The sequence below is a fragment of the Haemorhous mexicanus genome, chromosome Z, assembly GCF_027477595.1.
Source record: "Haemorhous mexicanus isolate bHaeMex1 chromosome Z, bHaeMex1.pri, whole genome shotgun sequence".
Classification (NCBI taxonomy): Eukaryota; Metazoa; Chordata; class Aves; order Passeriformes; family Fringillidae; genus Haemorhous; species Haemorhous mexicanus.
The window spans coordinates 29420684-29441001 of NC_082381.1; the positions used below are offsets into that span (position 1 = coordinate 29420684).

Here is a 20318-nt window from a genome sequence, read left to right on the forward strand (position 1 = left end):
ACACCTGATACCAAAGATTTCCCAGAGATTTCCCTCTAATGTATAACCCTCCCTTTTAATTTTTAATTCTTAAGGAATTTAGGGGTTTTTCTTCCCCATTGTTTCTTTCATCTCTCAATGTCTAATTTCGTTTATCAGCAATCCTAAAGTTTACTTGTAAAAGCAAATCTCTTTTTCCATTCATCAATCAGTGGAATCCTTCTCATTGTTTCTTTTATCTCCTAGAGCTAGTTTTATCTACCAGCAGACCCACAGCTTGTTTGTAAAGAAAAATCCACTATTCCTCTCAGCCTGAATCCATGTTGGATGTCTTGGCTGCCCCACTCCTCCTTTGGTTTTGTCTGCAAATGCCATTGCCTTCTCTGCCTCAACTAGAAATACCACAGCTGTGCCAAAACCAGCCAGTGGGACATATTCCAAAGGCAGCGTGGTCTGGAGAGGATGAATGAAGAAGAACCTTCTCCACTTACAAACCGTACCAAAGAAGCCCTCAGTGCGACTTAGCACCAGTTAAAAACATCTGACAATTCAGAAGAAAATGCCGAGGTTTCTGAAGGGGTCAGAAGGAGGTGAATCTTCCAAATGAGCTGATGTTTTAAAAACTTTATTTACTAACAATTCTACTCTAGAAACCTGTACTATAAACCTACTCTAGAAACCCAAACTACACAACTATCCTACTCTAGAGTCCTACTCTACAATCCTACTCTAAGTTGGTTATGGAGATAAGATCTTGATTGTTACATTCTTCTTCTCCACTCCTCCTCCTTCTTCTTCTTCACTGAGTTGATGAGTGGTGCCAGGGTGGATACTGGCTTGGCTGAAGTAACAAATGGATGCTGTCCACAGGGGAAAAAAATACAACAAAGAACAGTGAACCATGACTTTCCAAGCTCAGTGCTTCACAGAGTCAATCAGGATTCCTCTGGGACCGAAAAAGACCGAGAAAGAGGAGCAATGGGACCATCTGTTCCCCCATTGTCTTGAGCAGGACCTTGCCATCACAGGCAAACGTGGCCCAGAATCCCATTCATCTGTTTATTGTGATGTCTTCATCTTGCTGGGATTTTTCCCCTGCCTGTGCTCTAGAAATGGTGCTCTCCTTCCCTGGGATTTATATCTTTCAGGAAACTCCAATGACTCACATAGGTCCCTATCCTTGAAAGACAGGCACTGTGCTGATTTCTACAGGGACAGAAAGCAGTGTCTACCTTTCCATGCCCTGCCCCTCCTGTGCTGGGGGGCACCTTCCTTGCTAGCAGAGCCAGCCCAGTGGCACTGGGTCCTGCAGTTCCCTCTCTGCCACACAAGCTGGCAGTGACCCTGGGGCACTTCCTATCTGCTTGAGCGTTCCAGGCAGCAGATGGGGCTGGGACAAGTCCCTCCCAGCTGTCCGTGTTTGCGTGTCAAAAACCCCAGAGGGTGGGTTGGGGGGCACAAACCAGGAGCCCCTCAGAGCCTCACAGTGAGCCCCCCACAGCCCCTCCTGCCCACAGCCAAATCTCTGACCCCTCCGCTGGGACTGGCTTCCTTGGGTTTCCCCACCATCATTTCATGTCTCTGTACCCTGCATTGCTCTACTTCAATTCTTTTGCCATTAGATAAAACTGAGCACCCCACCAAATTACAAAAGTGGACAACAGAAACAGTCAGAAAACAGAGCACCATTTCTCTCAAGAAATGCAGATAGAGTTGGAATTCTTCAGTTTTGTAGAGAACAAGCCCAAGGGAGACTTTATTGGAACTTTTTAGGACTTCAGAGTTGTTTTGAAGAAAGTTGAGGACACCTTTTAAACAGGGCCAGGTACAATAGGATGTGGACAAATATTTTTAAACACAAAGGGCATCTAATCAGAGTAGGTCTAAGGAAGAACTTGCTTACTCAGAGCATGGTGCAACACTGGCACAGATTTCCCCAAGTCCTTGTAGGTACCCCATCCCTGGAATCCTTTCCAGGTCAGGTGGCAATGGGCTCTGAGCAACCTGATCTCTGTAAAGCTGTCCCTGCTCATTGCAGGACACTTGGACCAGAGGACCTTTACAGAGCCCTGCCAACCCAGCCCAGTCTAGGATTCCTCACTGTTTTCATTTGAAGAGCACCTAGAGTGGAGGTGAGGAGGAAGGCGGCTCATCTGATGCCTTGCACTCCAGTGGAAAAGGAGCCCATCCCTCAGACCCTGTTCCACCTGCAGCCCCTTCACATTTTACCTGCAGGAGCTCCTTGGCAGACCAGCGCCGCGCCTCATCTCTCTGCAGGCAGCAGCTCAGGAAGTCTCGCAGGCAAGATGAAAATAGGTTGGGCTGCCACAGCTTTTGTCTCCCTCCTGTAGCTATCAGGAGTTGAGGCTGCGGAAAAAGGAAACACCAGGCTCCACCTGCTTCTTTCCCATCTGTAACTGCTCTCCCAGATCCCATTGGTTAAGCTCCACTCTGCAGTGGCAGTTTCTGCCCTGGCAGAGACCCAGAGATGACTTTCCTTTACCAACCAAAAACCCAAACCCCGATGCAGCCACAGCTTTTCCAACATTCAGCACATCTTGCCTTGGCAGCTGATTTCATTGACTGACTTCTAGTTAGTGGGAACTCTATCACCAAAAGCACATTTCCTTCCCTGAGGATTCACACCAGGATGACAGGCTTTTTGGAAGAGGGACTTTGCTGAACTAACTCTACTGTTTCCAAGGATTAGGACATGAAAGGTATCTCTGCAGTGCTTGTCGTTCCTTTACGCACAGTTGCCATAAAACAAAACTCAGCAAGCTTCTTGCTTTGTTCTTTCCAATAGTGGTAATGGGAAGGAAAGAAAGGGAATCCACCAGGTATTCCTCAGGTAAGGAAACAAACATTTAAATCTCAAATTCCACACAGACACGTTAAGATGCATGCACAAAGTACTGGGATGAAAATGGCTGCTTGGGCACACAGAAGCCACCTGCAGCTCTGTCTCTCAGCAGTCTGACAATTTCAGGCTTTCCTTACATGGAAAAGAAAAACTTTTCATTGTCAAATCAGAAGGAGAGTTTCCATCCCTGTTGTCACCCTCTGCTCATTTGCCTACTCAAGTCAATACATTAATGGTAGGCCCATCCCAGAAAGTGCCAGGGAAAAAACGGGAGGTTTTGGCAGGCTTTCCCCTCACCAGGCTCTGGCTTGGTGACGTGGAGAATGTGGCTTGGGCTATGAAAGAAAAGCGGTCACTGAGGGTTTCAGCAACACTGCACAAGAAACAGAAGATACTCTGTGGCCTTTACACCCTCATGCCCAGCTTTCAGGCATGTTTCCCAGTGAGAAGAAACTGCACAAGGCATTATGTTCCTCTCTAAAAAACAGTACTCTACCAGCTTGGTTGGGTTTGGGCTTCTTCTCTTCATTTCTGGAAATGTAACAGCAGTTCTGAGAGGCTTGCATTGTGGTTTTAGGGGCATCTTCACAGACAGACAAGTGGGAACACTTGAAACCCAAAGCAAATATTGCCTGAGAAGAGTTGGGGAGTGTTTGCCTGTGCTAAGGCTTGAGCTCTCTGGCAACCCCATTCCATGATGTGCAGAAACATCCAGCCGCTCCCCAGAACTCAGTCCCTCTGGGCACACAGGTATCTGGAAACACCTGACGATTCCAGCCTTTCTCCTGCTCAAGAGCATCTAAGCTGAGCTCCAGTTTTTTCAGCAAAGCCAAGGATGCTCACTTCCATGCAGCTGACAGTGTTCATGGAGCTCAGCAGGTCTTTCTGATACTCCTCAGGCCAAGGAATTACAGTGTAGATCGGCAAGACATGGGCTGAACATTATCCAATGTGGTTCATGTGGAACCAAGTTCTAACGCGCTGACAAGCCAGAGGGAGAGAGCTCATTCTGCTTTTGCAAGATGGTATTTAGAAACATAAGACACAGACTTGGAACTATTCAAACCTCAACTTGCAGAATCCATCTAAAATAGACAAAACTAACAACAGCGAGAGGCCTTGGAGTCTCCATAAAAATGCCCACCACTGTAATGATAACTCTGTGCTCGTGGTACTGAAATAGATGACCAAAGAGACTTTGCTATTATCCTCTTCAACCCAGAGGAGAATTTCAAAGCCTGAAATGGCAATGCACTCCCCTTGAGTACAAATAATTTATGTGGCTTTCTTTCCTTTTCCCATTCCACCAGAGGTCACAAAGGGGGTTTTATCCTGTCCCTCTGCAGCTGTGCTCAGCCACTAGACATGGTGGGGAGCTGGAGTCCTCACTGTCATTGGAACTGTGCAGGCCAGAGATGGCCCTACGCTGTGGTAAAGGAACACAGCACCGGTGTCCGCTGCCTATGTTGGATCCCAGCCCAGGCACCTGGCTGCAAGCTCATCATCTTGTTACAGTACCAAGAAACAGCCAAGGGTTTGGTGTACAATTCTAAGTGCAGTCAGAGAAAAACACATCCTGAACTAATCTAGGCCACCCACACACAGGACTAAACAATATACAGATGACTTGAAAGCCTGAAAGTTTCGAAGACCCACAGGATTTGGAAAAGATGCTACAGAATGGAGGAGAAGGGCTGTGTTTAAAAAATGAAAAAGCAAGCAGAACTCCTTGGGCATTGCTCTTGTGGTTTTGTCTATTCCTCTTTTTCTTTTTCGTTTGCTTTTTTTTTGCTTTTGCTTTTTCCTGTTTTCTTACTTTTTCTATACAATTGAAACTGGGAAGGTCTAACCTCCATTTCAAGGGATATTTATCACATGTCTAACCTCTGCACTGAAAAATTCTTGTCCTTCAGAAACAGAGCTCCAACGGTATTCAAAAACCAAGTGAGAAATGTCAGGCATTGCTGGAGGCCAAAATGGCAGGTTTCTCAACTGGTTAGGTTTCTGAACTGCCACTTTCCTTTCAGATGCAACCAAAACTAGAGCAGATGCTGAAGTGCTGCAGAGACATTTTTAGAAGGGGACCTTGGTGGAAGTGGTACCAGCAGATGGCAATGGGATTTTGTCCAGCGGAACCCAGAACATGGGACAGGTGAGAAAGACAGAGGGATCAGGGAGTATTTGCACCTTACCAAGACAGGAGTGGCATTCCAGTAAGGAACTTCTCGTTCCACCATTTCGATGCCCACGATTCCAAAAGACCATATGTCCACTTTGGGGCCATATGGTTGACCTGTCAGCACTTCAGGAGCCATCCACCCAGGAGTGCTGGCCACGGAGCTCTGCCTGCTCTGCTCAGAGGTGAGCTGAGCAAAGAGGCCAAAGTCAGCTGTGGAGAAAACAACAAACCATGAAAGCCAGCTCCAATTAGGAAACCAAGCAAAAGAATTCCCCCCTCTCAGGCTAAGAAGGTACAGTTGAATCTCCTGGAGAACTGTCCATGCTCATTTTTCTTGGGGTTTAGCCAAGGAAGTATGGAATTGGCCACTTCTAAAAAAATCCCAGGTGTTTTAACACTGCTCACAGCAGTGGAATATTTTCCCCTTAAGCTTAAGATTGTAGCTCCCTCTGCCTGCAAGGGAAAGAAACGCCACTCTTGACTTCTTGGGGTTCCGTATACCTCTGTGCACGTTCCAATTGTGCCTTCAGCTCACAGCAGGGTCCCTGCACTGCCACCAGCACCATTTTTGGGGAGCTGGCAGTCACTGAAAGCAGCCCCACACCCACATCCCTGGAATGCTGCACCTGGCCAAGAATATACTGACCCAGCTTGACAGAGCCATCGGTTCTGAAAAGGATGTTGCCACTCTTCACATCTTGGTGGATCACATGGTTTGAGTGGAGAAAATCCAGTCCTCGCAGGCACTGAGAGAGAAAACAGAAACAGGAGGGCAAAAATTAGTGATGTCATTTCATCACACAAGAAGGGTAACAAAGAATCTAAAAGATCCCTTTTCCTGGGGAATGGAGAGTAATGGCAGAACACAGTGCTACTGAGAGGAAGAGCTTGCAGCTCCAACACTTGCAGAGCTGGACCTTCCTAAGGAAAGGCATGTCAGCTTTTGAAAGAGCAACAGCACCTTAAATTGTAGACTGTCCCCTGCAAACCAGCCAGGATGACTCCTGCTGCAGTGGATGTGCTGTTACCATGCAGAGGACAAAAGAAGGGTTTTGCCAAAGAAGAAGAAGTCCCTCCCTTTGCTTTGAAGCAGATCACTTTTGGGTGGGAGGCTGCATGACAAAGGTTTTATTGCTGGCCTCAGCACAGACTTGGAAGTATCACATCAGTCACCTTCCTGAAGGAAGGAGCTTCAGCAGGTGATAGGAGTACTGGCACTGAAAACAGTGAGGGCAGGGGCACTGGCAGGCCTTGCACTTGAGATGCTTTTACTTGCCCATAGCATACCAGCAACACAGAAACAAAGCTTGGCACAGGAAATTAATCCACGTCTGAGCCCCTGTTTCCCAGACAATCCTGCCCAAGCTCTTGGAAACACAGATGGGATTGCTGACCTCCTGACTGATGGCTGCCATCTCATCTTCACACAGGTAGGTCTTGCTGATGACATCGCTCAGAGTGCCTCCGTCCATGTACTCCATAACCAGCCAGAATTGCTTATCCACAAGGTAGCTGAAAGGAGGAAACAAGGGCATGGAGAAGAACATACATGGCTATGTTGCTGTTTGGAAAAGACAGGGGTTGATTCTCATTTTCAGGTCCCTTTGAGACAAGGCCAGAAGAAAATGAATAGACATTGCCTCTTGGCTGTGCATTTTTGCAATCTGTGCAGTCTCAAGGAGAAAGGCCCAGCTGTGAAAAAGGAAATGTCTTAGATGGCCAGCAAGTGAAAAGTGCAGTTTAGTAACAGCCCAGATAAAAAACCTGTCACGCATATTGCTTCTGGAAAAAAGCACCTAGGCTTCCTGGCATGCACAGCAATGGAAAACAGTGGCAACAATCCAAGGGAAATCCTTGTTACTTTATCTGGCCATAAAAAGACACTTGAAAAAAATCCAAGACCCAAAACAAAGTGGTGGCTGTGAATATAGAGGCAATTGATTTAGTAGGATGTGACTGATCAAAGTTTTTGAATTATTTTCAAAGACCATAGGCCAGGGAAGACTCATGCAGACAGAATGCAATCTCTTCCCATTCAATGGGATGAAAAGAGCAATAATAATTAGCCAATAATTACAGCTCTATTTTCTGCCACTGACTAAAACCAGCTTTTACCTTGCTTGTTTGTAATATGTGAACAAACATTCATGGGACAAAAGAAAACTCACCTGTCTAAACAGTTGACCAGCTGTGGATTCCTATTCATTTTCATGATCATGAGTTCATTGACTTTTAGTTCCTTCTTCCTCAGTCCTTGAAGATTTATTTTCTTTATGGCCACCTAAAATGACATTGAAAATCAGTAACTTGAGAAGTCAGTGGCACGAGACCACAATTCACATGGAGCGAGTGATTTTGCAATAACACAGCTGAGCTGTGCCAAACTGCCTTGTGATTAGGCATTGCAATAATTGGGGACTGACATTCCAACAGCCCATTTCTCTGCTCCCTTGGGGCCAGTTCCAGGACACATGGGGCCACTGACGTTTTGCCTTGTCCACTTGGAAACAGTGGTGTCTCAAGTATCACCCACAAACCTCTGACCACACTCTCTGCTGCTCTGTCTAGGGTTCAAAAGAAGTAATCCATGCCTTAATACTCTGTGGATACATCTTGGGCTATGGGCAGGGCTTAAGGCTTTTAGGGACACCCTGCGTGTCCCTAAAAATCTCCCTACGTGCAGTTCCCAAGTGCACACTGCAGGTGGCTAGGGAGCTACCAGTAACTTTCAGAGGTATTTGCTGGCAGCCAGAAATGAGAATTCAGGACTCTGAAGCTGTAGCCCCAAAGAGCAGTGAGGTGCCCTAAGGCACCAACTTTGTTGCAGCAATGGAGAGCGAGTGAGCGCCTCTTTCTCTGAAAGGAACCGCTGCCCTCCGTGCCTTCTTTCCGGCAGCTGAGGAGGACAAAGTCCCAAATGTATTTCATGGGCTGGCCCCAGTCTGTGCTTCTTGTGCCTTTTCAGCACAGCTCTACCCAAAGCTCCAGCCACAGCTCCCACCCAACAGAGGGGAAAGCCCCTCAAGAGCAGCAGAGTCTCCAGGGGCTGATGACATTTACCTCTCCTCCTGTGGCATTGTCGAGCACTCTACAAACATCTCCAAAAGTCCTAGAAACAAAACAGAAGCAGAGAAAGGAGAGGCCATTTAGATCTTGCACTGAAAACCAGCCCACACAGGAGATCTCTGCTGTAAATGCCTAAAAGCTGCAGGATGTAGGAGAGCTCTGCCAGCAGGCAGATGATGCATTTTCCCCTCAAGTGCATGGGCACTGGGCCTGTCGCTGAAGCATTGGAGTTTCCTGCTTCAGCTCCTAAAGACAGCTTCTTCTTTCATCTTGGGTTTCACTTTCTAAACCGTGTGGTTCCTAACCTGACCATTAAGGATTTCCTTCAGCAAACCCATGGGAAAGAAATATTCATGAGGACTTCATCTGAACCTTATCAGGGAGTAGGTTGCTCTTTCAGGCAAGCAAGTTTCTTTCTCTTTTATCAGTGTGCCTGTATGATTTAGAGACATCCAAAAATGCTAGGGAAATCAACACAGAACTTTTCCACTCTTGAGAGACAAGGAGATCTTCCAGGTCCTGTTCCATGATGCAGGCAAGGCCTCAGCAGCATGGAGATGTCTCTGACAATGCCTTTGGAGCCCACTCACCAATTCTCAGTAGCACTGAGAGATGGGACAATCTATCCCTAGTGACTCAACAAATTTGCAGCTGGCCTGACTTCACGCTGGATAGACATTCCACCAGAAAAACACCTGGCCCATGGCTGTGTAGAAGTGCCTGCAGTTGGACTCACCCGCTGCCAATATATTCCAGCTCAGTGTATTTCATAGTGGGATTTTCCATGGGGTTCACCAATCTCCCTGAGGGAAACAAAATGCAAGACACTGACTTAAAAGTAGAGATTCCAGCTTCCAGGAGATACAAAAGGCAGCCCCAGTGCCTGGAGCTCTGAGCCCTTTGTGGTCACCGGGGTAACAACAACAACCAGGCAGACAGCTCTGAGCACAGGTGGCCAGCACAGAGACTGATTTTCTACTGCAGTTCCTCTGGGGAATCCGAAATGTCCCCATGATACCAAACTCAGCAGAAACATTTGGTACGGCTGTGCTGACACGTGCACACACTGCACTGTCCCTCAGACAAGAAATACAGCAGACATACTCAGCAGCTCCAGGGAGTCACCCTCGGTCTCCTGTTGCTGAGCAGCAGCTGGGTCAGCGCGGGAGGTGAACAAACTGCCCTGGCTCCACTTCTCAGGTCGGGGAGCAAAGGCTCCTTTAGACAATGCTGCTGCTGCTGCAGGTTTGGTGCCAGAGCCTGCGGAGATCTGGGACAAGAAATGAATTTATGTCAGAAAGGTGGCTGGCAGAGATTATCCTGAGATCCCTTTTTGAAATGCAAGCACGTAGGAAGGTGCTGTCAGCCACATCCAGGGCTCTTAAAATGGATTACTTGGATGTCCACTTTTTAAACTGGATGGGTCAAAACCAAAGGCTAGCTCTACTCGGGTTCGTTGCCAGATTCATGTTTGGTTTTCATGGATTTTCAGACAGATGACTGCCACAGTCACCATTCCACTTCCTCTCAAGGATTCCTTTCCCCTTTCAAAGCCTGCAGACACACTTGTAGCTCCTTGTTGAAATGTTCTCTCCTCCCACTGTGTCCTCTTTTCCTGCACCATCTTCAGGTCATGCTTAACCTGCACTTCTGGTGGGGATGGTACCTGTACCTCACTCCTAACATGGGGCCCTCCATTGCCAGACATTTGCTGGAAGACTTTGCAGGCTCCCCGGTGAGATGTCAACACTTGCACCTCAAATTAAACAGAAAAATACAGTCAGAGACTACAGCTTGTCCCTGTCAGCCAGGAGTCACTGACTGTAAGGAAAGGGAATGAACAGATTCACAAGGGATACAGACAGCTTGTTTCAATCCTCCATTTGGATCACCATGTTCCCCTGTAAAAACACCTCAAGAAACAAGGCTCTTCAGCAGCCCCAGGAAATGTCCTTCAGAGCAGCTGTGATAAAGACCACAGCAGGATGGCACTGAGAGGCATCACCCCACTCCCTGCTGCTCTGAACTGGAAAGGCAAGAAGGGCAGAAACCACCAGTTTGCTGACTGCAGTGGCTATCCCTCTTTCACTCACTTGCTCTTCTGGAGCCTGAGGGAGGGGATTAACTTTTTCTGTAATGATTTTCATTTCTTCCTCCAGCCTCTTCTCCAATGCCTTGATCCTAGCTTCAGTTTTCTGCAGCTCTTCCTGCAGGTATTCCTTGATGTTCTGTGAACAAGGGAGAGGACTCTGTTTCATGAGTAGAGTGGCTGCCATTCTTTCCCTCACCTGGTTTTGTTGATCGCCCCTGTGCTGACTGAGATTCATCTTTTGAATTCCTCTCATGTCATCCTTGTTCCTCCTCTTCACTGCCATGATGGCACTCTGAGCTTCGGGCAGCTCTGCTTGTGTCTCTGACTTGATGTTCTGTACACAGTGCAGAGCAAGTGACTGGGAGCTGCCATCAGGCTCAGCTTTTACCTCTTGCAGCCTCCAAATCCCATTTATTCAGCCACTTCTTTCTGCTTCCCTACCCACATCTGCTTCCAATAACACCCTCGTGTCCCGGTGCTGTTCTCTGCAGATTCCAAGGCTCTGGGCTTCCAGTGCCTGTGGGACTCCTGGCCTCCTCAGTCCCAAGAGCTCTAGTTTATGCCCCTCTTCCTGCCCTTTTCTCTGTCACCTGGCCACTCAGGATTACCTGGCCATTCTGCTCTGGCTCTTCCACCTGCTGCCTGAGCTGCTCTTCCTGCTCTCGGGCTGGGAACAGCTCTGCCTGAGTCTGGCACGGCTTCTCTGGTGAAGCAGCCTGCTCCTGATTTTCCTCTAGAAGGAGCTGCACAGAGAGCAAGAGATGATGGGTTTCAACTTCCCATATGACCTTTGTGGGCCAAGACTCAAACACTGATGGGCTCACATGTTCCCAAAGGACTGTGCTGCTGCTCTTCTGGGTCATTCTCTGCCCGTGCCAGCGAGGCAGAGATTCCAAAGTGACCCTGGCCCTACAATCAGGGGCCATCTGGGACTGAAGCTCCAACAGCCTCTCAGGCAGCTGACAGGGAAGGTGTGGCATGTCCCAAAGGTCTGGTGAGGGCCTCCCTCTGCTTCTGCCACGTCCTGTTTGTCTTTCAGTAGCGACTAACACCCCACCCTGTCTTACAGCTCCATCGTGGCTCTGCAGGGATTTTCCTGGGTGAGCTCAATCCTTGTGAGAGACACTTCTGGAGCTCAAGTTCACATCAGGCCTGCACCAGCATTCCTGCCTTCCTGACATCTACACTCTTGTTAGAAACCCTAGTCATTCAGGAGATAAGGATGCGTGCAAAGATCTTCTGATGGAGGCCACAGAGCCTCTATGGCCACCTCAGTATATGGAGGAGGACCAAGGTGTTTCTTCTCCCTCTTTTGTCAACTAAGAATTCTGACCAGCAGTAACAGAGACTCTCCTAAGACCCCATTAACAATGCACTTACACACTCCTGGGGATTCCAGTGAAGGAACCCATGTGTCCTGTAACGCCTGGCATGTATGACCAGAGTCACCAAACAGCACCTAGACATGGAATTGTTCCACCTCACTTGGACAGGCAGAAAACTAAAGAATTAACCGGAGACTTCAAAGGACAAGAGACTGGAGGAGGAAAATAGCTCTGAGGAGAAAATACCACCATATCTGGATGGGGAAACATCTCTGTCTGCCCAGAATTGGTCAATGGAAGGTGTCTCTAATCCTCTCCTGAAAGGGATGCTTTAGGTCTTTAGGTGAGTGTTGCACCTCCAACTGCTTTGGAGCAGAGGTGGGAAGATTCAATAATGTAAATGTTACATAGCATAGATAGCTAGATACCTAGCTAGCTAGCTAGCTAGATAGACAGACAGAGAGACAGACAGATATATCTCACTCTTTTAAATTCTCTTTACTGTCCTTTCTGTTGCTGCACACATCCATACTTGGTAGCCATTGCCCTGATCAGCAGCAATCCTGAGATTGCTCTCCTGTTGCTTCAATAAACCACACTCTTGGGGAATCTGGAGCCTGTAGGTCCTTATGGAACGCAATCAGACCCAGAGCATTGCACTGGGAACTGCACTCTTTGTGCATCTGTGCTGGGGCACTTTCTCCTCTTGGACTCGACCACACTGATGGTGCTGAAATGGCTGTAAACAGAAATGCAGCCTAGTCCCTTCTAGCTCCTCTGATCTCTAAGGACCAGCTGGAATGCAAGGGCACTGATTTCCTGCTCAATTCCCAAACACCACACATACTGATTCCCTGGGCTGCAAAAGGGCATGGGCACAGTTAACCTGAAAGTGATGTGCAAGGCCCTACTGACTGACCGGGCACCAGAACACATCCTTCGGAACCAACCTCCTTGCCCTCAACTATGTGATCTCAGGCAAAACTACAGCATCCTCCAGAAGTGACACCTTGGAAATTAAAATTCAAGCAGAACCAATCCCAGTACTGGAAACAAGCAGGAAATACTGAGGAAAAGCACCTTAGATGGTGGAAAAAGAGAAAATATACAGGGCTCCTCCTCCAAGCAAGTAAAAATAAAACAGCAAAAACCAGAGGGAAATGTCACTACCGCAAGTGTCTAATATATTGGGATGCAGTGAGGGGATGCTGAAGGTCCCTCATAAGCTTCCTGTTGTCCAGGCTAAAGCTCCCCCAGCACCTCCTCACTGGCCTTGTGCTCCACCCCCTTGCCCAGCTCCCGTGGCCTTCTCTGCACACGCTCCAGCCGCTCCATCACTTCCTGCTTCCCAGGGGCCCACCGCTGCACACAGCACTCCAGCTGTGGCCGCAGCGCTGCCCAGCACAGGGCGAGGCTCACTGCCCTGCTCCTGCTGCCCCACTGCTGCTGACACAGGCCACGATGCCCTTGGCCTTCTTGGCCACCTGGCCACACGCTGCCTCATCCTCAGCTGCTCAGGATCGCCAGCCCTGCATCCTTTTGGCCCACGCAGCTCCCCAGCCACAAAGGTGCCCATTTGACTTCTGATACAGCATCTACCATTTCTAGATGGCCTTCCTGTTCTACAACCACATCATCTAAGTATATATCATAAAGTTTGAGGGGAATAGTGTCGAGGATTTTTCTGCAGATTGAGGAGTTTTTGCAGGACAATGGCCATATTCAGCCGATGCACAATCCAGCCTGCTTGGGATAATGGACAATGGACATGTTCACAAACAATAATGGACATATTCAGAAAATGGGGTCTGTATATCCTTGAAAAAGAAGCAAGAAGAGTCAACTGGACTCAGCAAGTTTGTCAGTGAGCTTGGGAGAGTAAGGAAAACGACAGTTCATGGGTGGGACAGAAAACTACAGTCAGACGCGTGAACAATCAGATGATCCAATCAGAATCCTGTCTTAGACGTGTGAACAGCTAGAGACGCGTGGAGAGTAATAAATTAATATAAATATAATCCTTTTAGGGATAATAAATTTGGCTTCACTGGACCATATTGGTTGTGTTGTGATGTCCCTGAACATCCACATCCTGCCCTTTTCCCCAACAGAATTGAATTCTAAGTCACTGACTAAATTAAAATGGGCTAACTCAGCTCTACAGGAAATTGCTCTTAGTTACATATTCCGCCCTACCTGCTGTCAGCAAGCAATTTTCTCTCTACAAAACTGGCTTTGTAATTCTTCAAAGCTCTGGGATTGAAGTGACTAAATATCAATCTATGCCTCCGTTATTTTGTTGCAGGCATGAAAATGGATTTTTTTTTGGCCTTCCTAGCTGGGCCTCTACACTCTACAGCTACTGGCCAAGCTCTTAGCTCACTCTACAATTCTTAAACACCAGGAACATGAAATGTTCCTTTCTCACTCACCTCAGGATCAGCACTGCTGAATACATGCTTCAGGTGACCTGTAGTGGGCAAGGGAAAATGAACCAGATGCTGTCAGAAAACTGCCTGGGCTGCTAAATCCCACACAACAAGTCAACCCAAACAGAGATGATTTTCTGTTTCACAAAATCTCTGCAGGAGACACATTTCATACACACAGCCAGCAAAGATCAGGACAATGTTTTTGGTTGTGCCTACACTTGGGCCTGTTTGGCCAGTAAATACCAACGTGTATTTGTATTTGCCAGTGAATACAAACATGATCAAGAAAATGCAAATTGTTTTTAAACACTCTGCTTCTCTTCTACCAAACACATAAAACTACTTTTAAAATCCTCTCCTTCATATATATTTTTTTTTAATCACTTGCATCCACTAATTCTCATTAACTTGCTAGAAACAGTGTCCCAGAAAAGCTTCCCCAAATCCCCCTGAGCTGTGGCACTTCTATTGTGAAACAGCACAGCAGCAGCTCCAGGGATCAGGAGCAGACACTCACTGCTTTAGAGTTTGCACTTCCTTGCAAGGGAATCACTATTTTAGCACTCAGTCAAAGGTCAAGTTGGACCTAGGTCAAATCCTTTCATGACAAAATTTAGAAAGGAAGAAGCTTTCCCTGAATTCTGGCAACAACTGCAGAGTTTTTAGAAGGCCCTCCAAGAAGGTCTCCCAGTCTACATTTTCAAAGCTGGCTCGCTTGTCCCAGCAAACGGAGGAAATGACAGACTCTGCTGCCACAGACTCTCCCGTGGAGGGAAGAGAATCCCTGCAGGTTCCCTTGCAAATGCTGCCCCTGTGGCTTCAGACTCCCCCTTTTTAGCTGAGCGTCGTGACAGCAGCTTCACCAAACCAGTGGCATCCTAATGCTCTTTCTGTTTCTAAATCAGAAACTCAGGCACTAAGAAAGGGCAGGAAGACATACAAAAGGCAGGCAAGGTTACACCTTAAACTAAGGAGAAGGAAAACCTCTACTTACGTGCAAAGTGAGTCACATAATAGATGGAAAAAGAAACGCCATATGCAGCAAATGCTGCAGTAGCAAGAGGATGAATCATTTTAGCACTGTTGAGCAAGTTTGCTGCAACAGTTGGAAAAACAAGGCTCCTGTCAGTGTGCAGCTGCAACCTGACAAATGCCTCAAGCAGGAGGATGCTCCTGCTCTGAGCAAGCTCTAGGGCTGCTCTGACACTCAGGCCCTTCCATGCACCAAGGCAACCTTCTGATGTCACCACGATGACGTGGCAACCATGCCCTGACATCACAAAGCAAACCCTCTCTGCTGGTCTGTGAATTTATGCAAAGCAGTAACCAACCTTTCCTACAGCAAACACAAAAGAGCCTGGGAAGTTCTCCCCTGTCACAAAGCAGCACAAATTCCCCTCATGGGCCAAACCCTGTTCTTCAGGGGATCCAAGAGTAACTCCAAGAGTGCCCCAAGCACCTACAGCCTGTACCACAACTGCGAACTCAGATGGGACACAAGCAAAGGAAACCAGACCAAGAAAATGGCCCACAGCATTGCACATGTGAGAATTGAGTCTCACTTCTAAAATTTTAAAGGTTTATTAAACCTTATCAAAGGAGTGAATAAGGAAAGATTGTAGCACTGAGAGTCTCCATGACAAACAGCCATATGCTCATCTACAAAAAGGATGCTCTGCCTTTTATACCCTTAGCCCCTCCAAAAGTTTGGCCAGTCAGCTCTTTCTCTGCTGACCATTGCTGGGGATTACTTTCTTGCATCTTCATTGGAGGTCAGCTGTTGTTACACCCTGCCTCCTGGTCACAAGCCAGCCCTCCCCAAATGCCCTGACTACCAAGGCTGTTACAAGGGGGAGGGGAAAGAGGACTGTGGGAGGATATATTACAATACCATCACTACACAGTTGAACATCCACATCATATCTACTTCTTAATTGTCAGAGCCAACCATTGCATTACTCATCTAGAACACACAGAACCAGGAGAGAAGCCACTGTTGGCATAACAGCTGAAATCGTTCCTAACAAATCTCCCCACATATTTGCCCGTTTCTTGGACATGGCCAGGGCTCTGGTGCATGTACATCTCTGCCTTTATTCCCCTTTGGAAGCAGTCAAACTGGCAGCATCTGCCCGACAGCAGCAGCCGCTCCAGGCTGGGAACGCGACTGGCAGTGCTGATTTCCAGGGGCCTCTGTGTCCCGGGGGAAGCCAAGGCAGGAGCGGTTGAACGGTGCTGGCGCTGCTGCTGCTCTGTGCCAGAGAGCCCCAGCTGGGCAGGGCACGGTGCCCACTGCGCTGCGGGCTCTTTCTCCTGCCAGAGCTGGGCACACCTGGGAACAAGGCATGGCAACTTGTGGAGAAACCAAGGGGTTTGTGGGGCTGCACTGCTCTGCACACACCCAGGACACCTGCAGCACAGAATTATAACCCTCAAACAGGTAAACCAGAGGGAAACAGCTGGACAAGATTTCATTTTGACCTTTCTTACCTGCTCAACAGAAGTCTTCAAAATGAATCTTACCAAGCAGGGCCCGATCCCTGCTGCCAGCTCAGGGTTAGAAAGGAGGCAATAATGGATTTCAGCCCTGGGTGTGTGGGGAATCCCTTCCCTAACATCTGCACACCCAGCAATCTCACTTACTAGTTTGTATCCATGGAACTAAGACATATTCAATACTTTGCTGATACTCAAAGGCTAAATATTCCCCCAAACTAGTTGATTTACTGACTGATACTTACTGACTTTTTGTTACTTAAATCACTTCTCAGAATTTACTGACATGAGATTAGGAGTTCCCTGAACGTCCCTGGTGGTCATTGCCACAGGTTCAGGAGGAGACCCAGGCACAAAAGAACCTAAGACACAACTGGGCTTGCAAAGCAAATTTTTTCCATTAGTTGCAGTAGCAAATAATCCATACCAACCCCAGGATTCCTAAAACTCCACTGAGCAGGAGAAGGAGATGGAGCGTGGTGCTCGGCGGCAGGCGCAGGTAGGCAGTGCACTTTCAGGATATCCCCTGGATCAAAACGGTGTCCATCTCATCCTTCTCACCATTCCAGCCAAGAACCAGGCCTTTTACCTCCTGCTCAGGAGTGGAATTTCTTCAGTTTATCGCATCATCTCACACATGGCTGGAGCCTGAGATGAGACCAAAGAATCAAGGATTTAAAAGATCTGGAAGAGTTAAAATTTTAGCAAGATTTAGTTAGGGCGAAAGAGTAAAGCAGGGAGAGTAGAAATAATAACGGGTAGTTAATGTTTGGCAGATAAAGTAGTTAAGGCTAGGGTAATATATCACTTGCCTGTCTTTACTAAGTTTAAAGAAGCAGGATGGGACATGGATTTCATTGTGACAAAGAAGAGGACTGTAGCCTGCACCTGGGCCCTGAAACTTCAGCCATAGTCAAGGGGTCCGAAAGCCTGCCAACAGGTCATAAGTAAAGAGGTCAAATTGAGGAAGACGTCTTGGCCTTCATCAGAAGGAGACCTTGCCCCACTTTAAAACCCAACAACCCCTTCGAAATGAAGGATGGCACAAACTAGAAGGAACTTGGACTCAATTATAATCCATTTTAATACAAAGTGGTGGAAGGCAATGTAAGCTAATGAATATGTAGTAGGCATTTTGGGACTTTTATAAATATGTAAGACTTTTTTAGGTAAGTAGAGACCCAGAGCTGCTGATTCCTCGCACATGTCTTTAGGAGACGACTCCTCGTGTGCCTGGCGCTGTAATAAACATACCACCTTCTAACTTTAACCAGAGGCGAGTTCTATTCCACACTTCAACTGTGACCGCAGCAGGAACGCTTCTCTGCTCCAGCGAGAACAACCGGGGAGGTCTCTGTGCGCTGCCAGGACATTCCTTTCCTGGAGGGACCTCCGCTCTCGGCTGTTCCTCGTTGGGGACAGACAAGACTGCTGGGACTGTGGATAAAGGGTATGTGCAACTGTCTATAAAGTAACCCCTAAGGCGTACGCAGGGGCAGGGCTGTTCATAAGTCACACAGAGATGTCCTGCGCACGACCTACGCCTGTACAGTTTGGGTTTGGGTCTGGCTGCCGGCAGAAAGGATTTGCTGGGTCAATAATGACCTGCTAGCAATTCTGGGGGTGAATTGAGCAAATCCTGTTTTATTGCTGCTATTTTTACTGTGTGTTGTTACTGTAGTTGTGTTTTGAGTGTGTGAATGTTTGAGGAAGATGATGAGGATGGATGCTGCTGTGGTGTATGGTGTGTGTGTTGTGTTGAGAAAAGTGAGCACTCTGCCCCCTAATAAAGAGATGCCTCTTTCCCGGTGAGCTTGTGTGTGCCGACTTTCTATGTGCAGGGGTTGGTATTCCCTGTGACACCGGGTGCTTGGCTATACAGGGGGGTTGTGTGGTTTTTCTCCCACATTGTGGTCACAGGTGGTCCCACATGGGACTGTATGGTTGCATTTGGGGAGATTTTAGGATTTTGTTTGCAACAAGTGCAGCAATTAATGCAGAAAACTGCAATGTGGTGGTTTATGTATGTTGAACTAGGGTAGTTCCTTTCTACCGTCCCCCCTCCCGCAGAGTTTAAAATCTCCTGCCATGAGGTGGAAACTCTCTTTCCTCTCCTGGACATCCTCTTTCCTCTCCTGGATGCTCCCTTTCTCTCTTGGAATTGTTGTCTGTTAAAGCTGTGGGACTTTGGTCCCAAGAAGGAAGAGTGTCTCTCATCATTTGCTTTTCTCCTTGTCAGTGTGACCGGGGTCCAGATCTCACCAAACTGATCCCCCACCAGGAAAAAAACAACAAATGGCCCCACATACACAGCTCAAAACATGGCCCCATTTTTGATGGACTGGGGTTTTTGCCACACTTTTGGAATTCACTATTCCCACACAGGTCAGGCAATTGTTGAAAGGACACACCACACACTAAAGCTTATTCTAGATCAATAAAATGGGGAGTGGCCCAAGCAACAGCTCTGATGAGGTTGAGCAAAGCTTTCCATGTCTTTATGTTCTGAATAGCTCATTTGCAGAACCTAATCCTCCAATTTTTAGGCACTTCTAAAGAGCACACAGGCAAAATTGAAATAAAATCCTCCGCTTTTGATCAGAAACCCTGAGTTAGGACAAACTGAAGGACCATTTCCACTAATCACTTGGGACAAAGGGTATGCTTGTATTTCCACAGGTGCCCCACCCAAGTGGATCTCCGTGAAGGACGTGAAACTGTCTCATCCACAAGAGTGCACTGACAATTCCATGAGCAGGGAAATGAGCATGCAGATGTGAGCTGCACAGAGAAACTACAGTTCATGCCAGACACTCCCTTTTCAACCTGTGAAAGCTACAAATCTTGAGTTTTATGTTGATTTTTGGATTGTGAAAATTATTAATATCACAGAGCTCTTTTAGCAAAAGTGTGGTGTCCATTGTGTTAAAAAGAATTCTAAGAAATCCCAGTTTGTAAAAATTGAATGTTGGAGGAACAGTTTAGTGCCTTTTAGTTGGCATGTCCCTGAAAAAGCGCTAAATGATTTGCTTGAGAACTGAAATAGATGGGGAAGCGTTTTCCAAAAAGCAGCTGAACAGGAACATGGAGTTTGAGCAAATGATATCCTGGCGATTGTTAGCTTTGCTTGCTTGCTTTTGCAGTGCAGATATGCCTGGAGATCAACCAAAAAGGAATGTTTGCCTTGCTTTAGCCAAGTCAGCAATCTCAGACACCATGTGTTTGACCAATTCGAGCCCAGACAAACCCTTTGAGACCTGTCTGGTCACGGTGCCAGCGCAAGCCAAGGAGTGGCAATACCCAGTCGTGACAAATATTGGGGTGAGGCTGCCAGTGAGACCAATCCCATAACCACCTGGCATCACTGGGCCCCTGATCTTCTTAAAGCACCTTCTCAACCTCAAGAATTGGAATTCTTGGTTCACTGGTAGTGGAATTTTGTGCTGCATTTCAGTACCAGGGAGATCCACAGTTAAATGTTACTCCCCATCATCCTGAGAATAGAAACTCAAGAGTGTGGTGCAACTGTACTACCCCAGATCCCACAAAGGGTGAAAATGCTGACGAGTAGATGACCTAGATGAGACCCCACAACAATTACCAAATGGATATTGGCTGATTTGTGGAGATAGAGCCAAAGCTGTCCTACAGATGATCTTTCCAACCAAATGTTCTACGTATCTGCTCCTTAAGCAAGTATTACTATCAAAAGGATTGATGCATCCATTCACTGGTGAAACACGTCTTCACCTTCTGGCAGTAGGGAAATGGACAAGGCCACACCTGGCCTTGGTTCCTCCTTGAGCCCTGGGCAAGGTCAGGGAGAAAACCAAGAGGAGAATGAAACCAGCTGTCTCCCCAGCAGAAGCTCTGGCACATTGCTCGT

At 47.4% G+C, this 20318-nt stretch overlaps 1 protein-coding gene across 1 annotated transcript in view; it reads right to left on the reverse strand.

Annotated features, from left to right (window-relative positions):
• Nucleotides 1-738: 738 nt before the first annotated feature.
• LOC132322469 (serine/threonine-protein kinase PAK 2-like) overlaps nt 739-20318 on the reverse strand; it is a 50639-nt gene continuing 31059 nt past the window's right edge. The window contains exons 3-10 of the mRNA XM_059836955.1: nt 10788-10922; nt 10181-10513; nt 7190-7302; nt 6416-6533; nt 5668-5767; nt 5035-5231; nt 2209-2346; nt 739-839 (exon numbers count right to left, since the gene is read on the reverse strand). Coding sequence (XP_059692938.1) covers nt 741-839; nt 2209-2346; nt 5035-5231; nt 5668-5767; nt 6416-6533; nt 7190-7302; nt 10181-10513; nt 10788-10922 — 1233 coding nt within the window. The 3' untranslated portion in view covers nt 739-740. The remainder of the gene's footprint in view (nt 840-2208; nt 2347-5034; nt 5232-5667; nt 5768-6415; nt 6534-7189; nt 7303-10180; nt 10514-10787; nt 10923-20318) is intronic.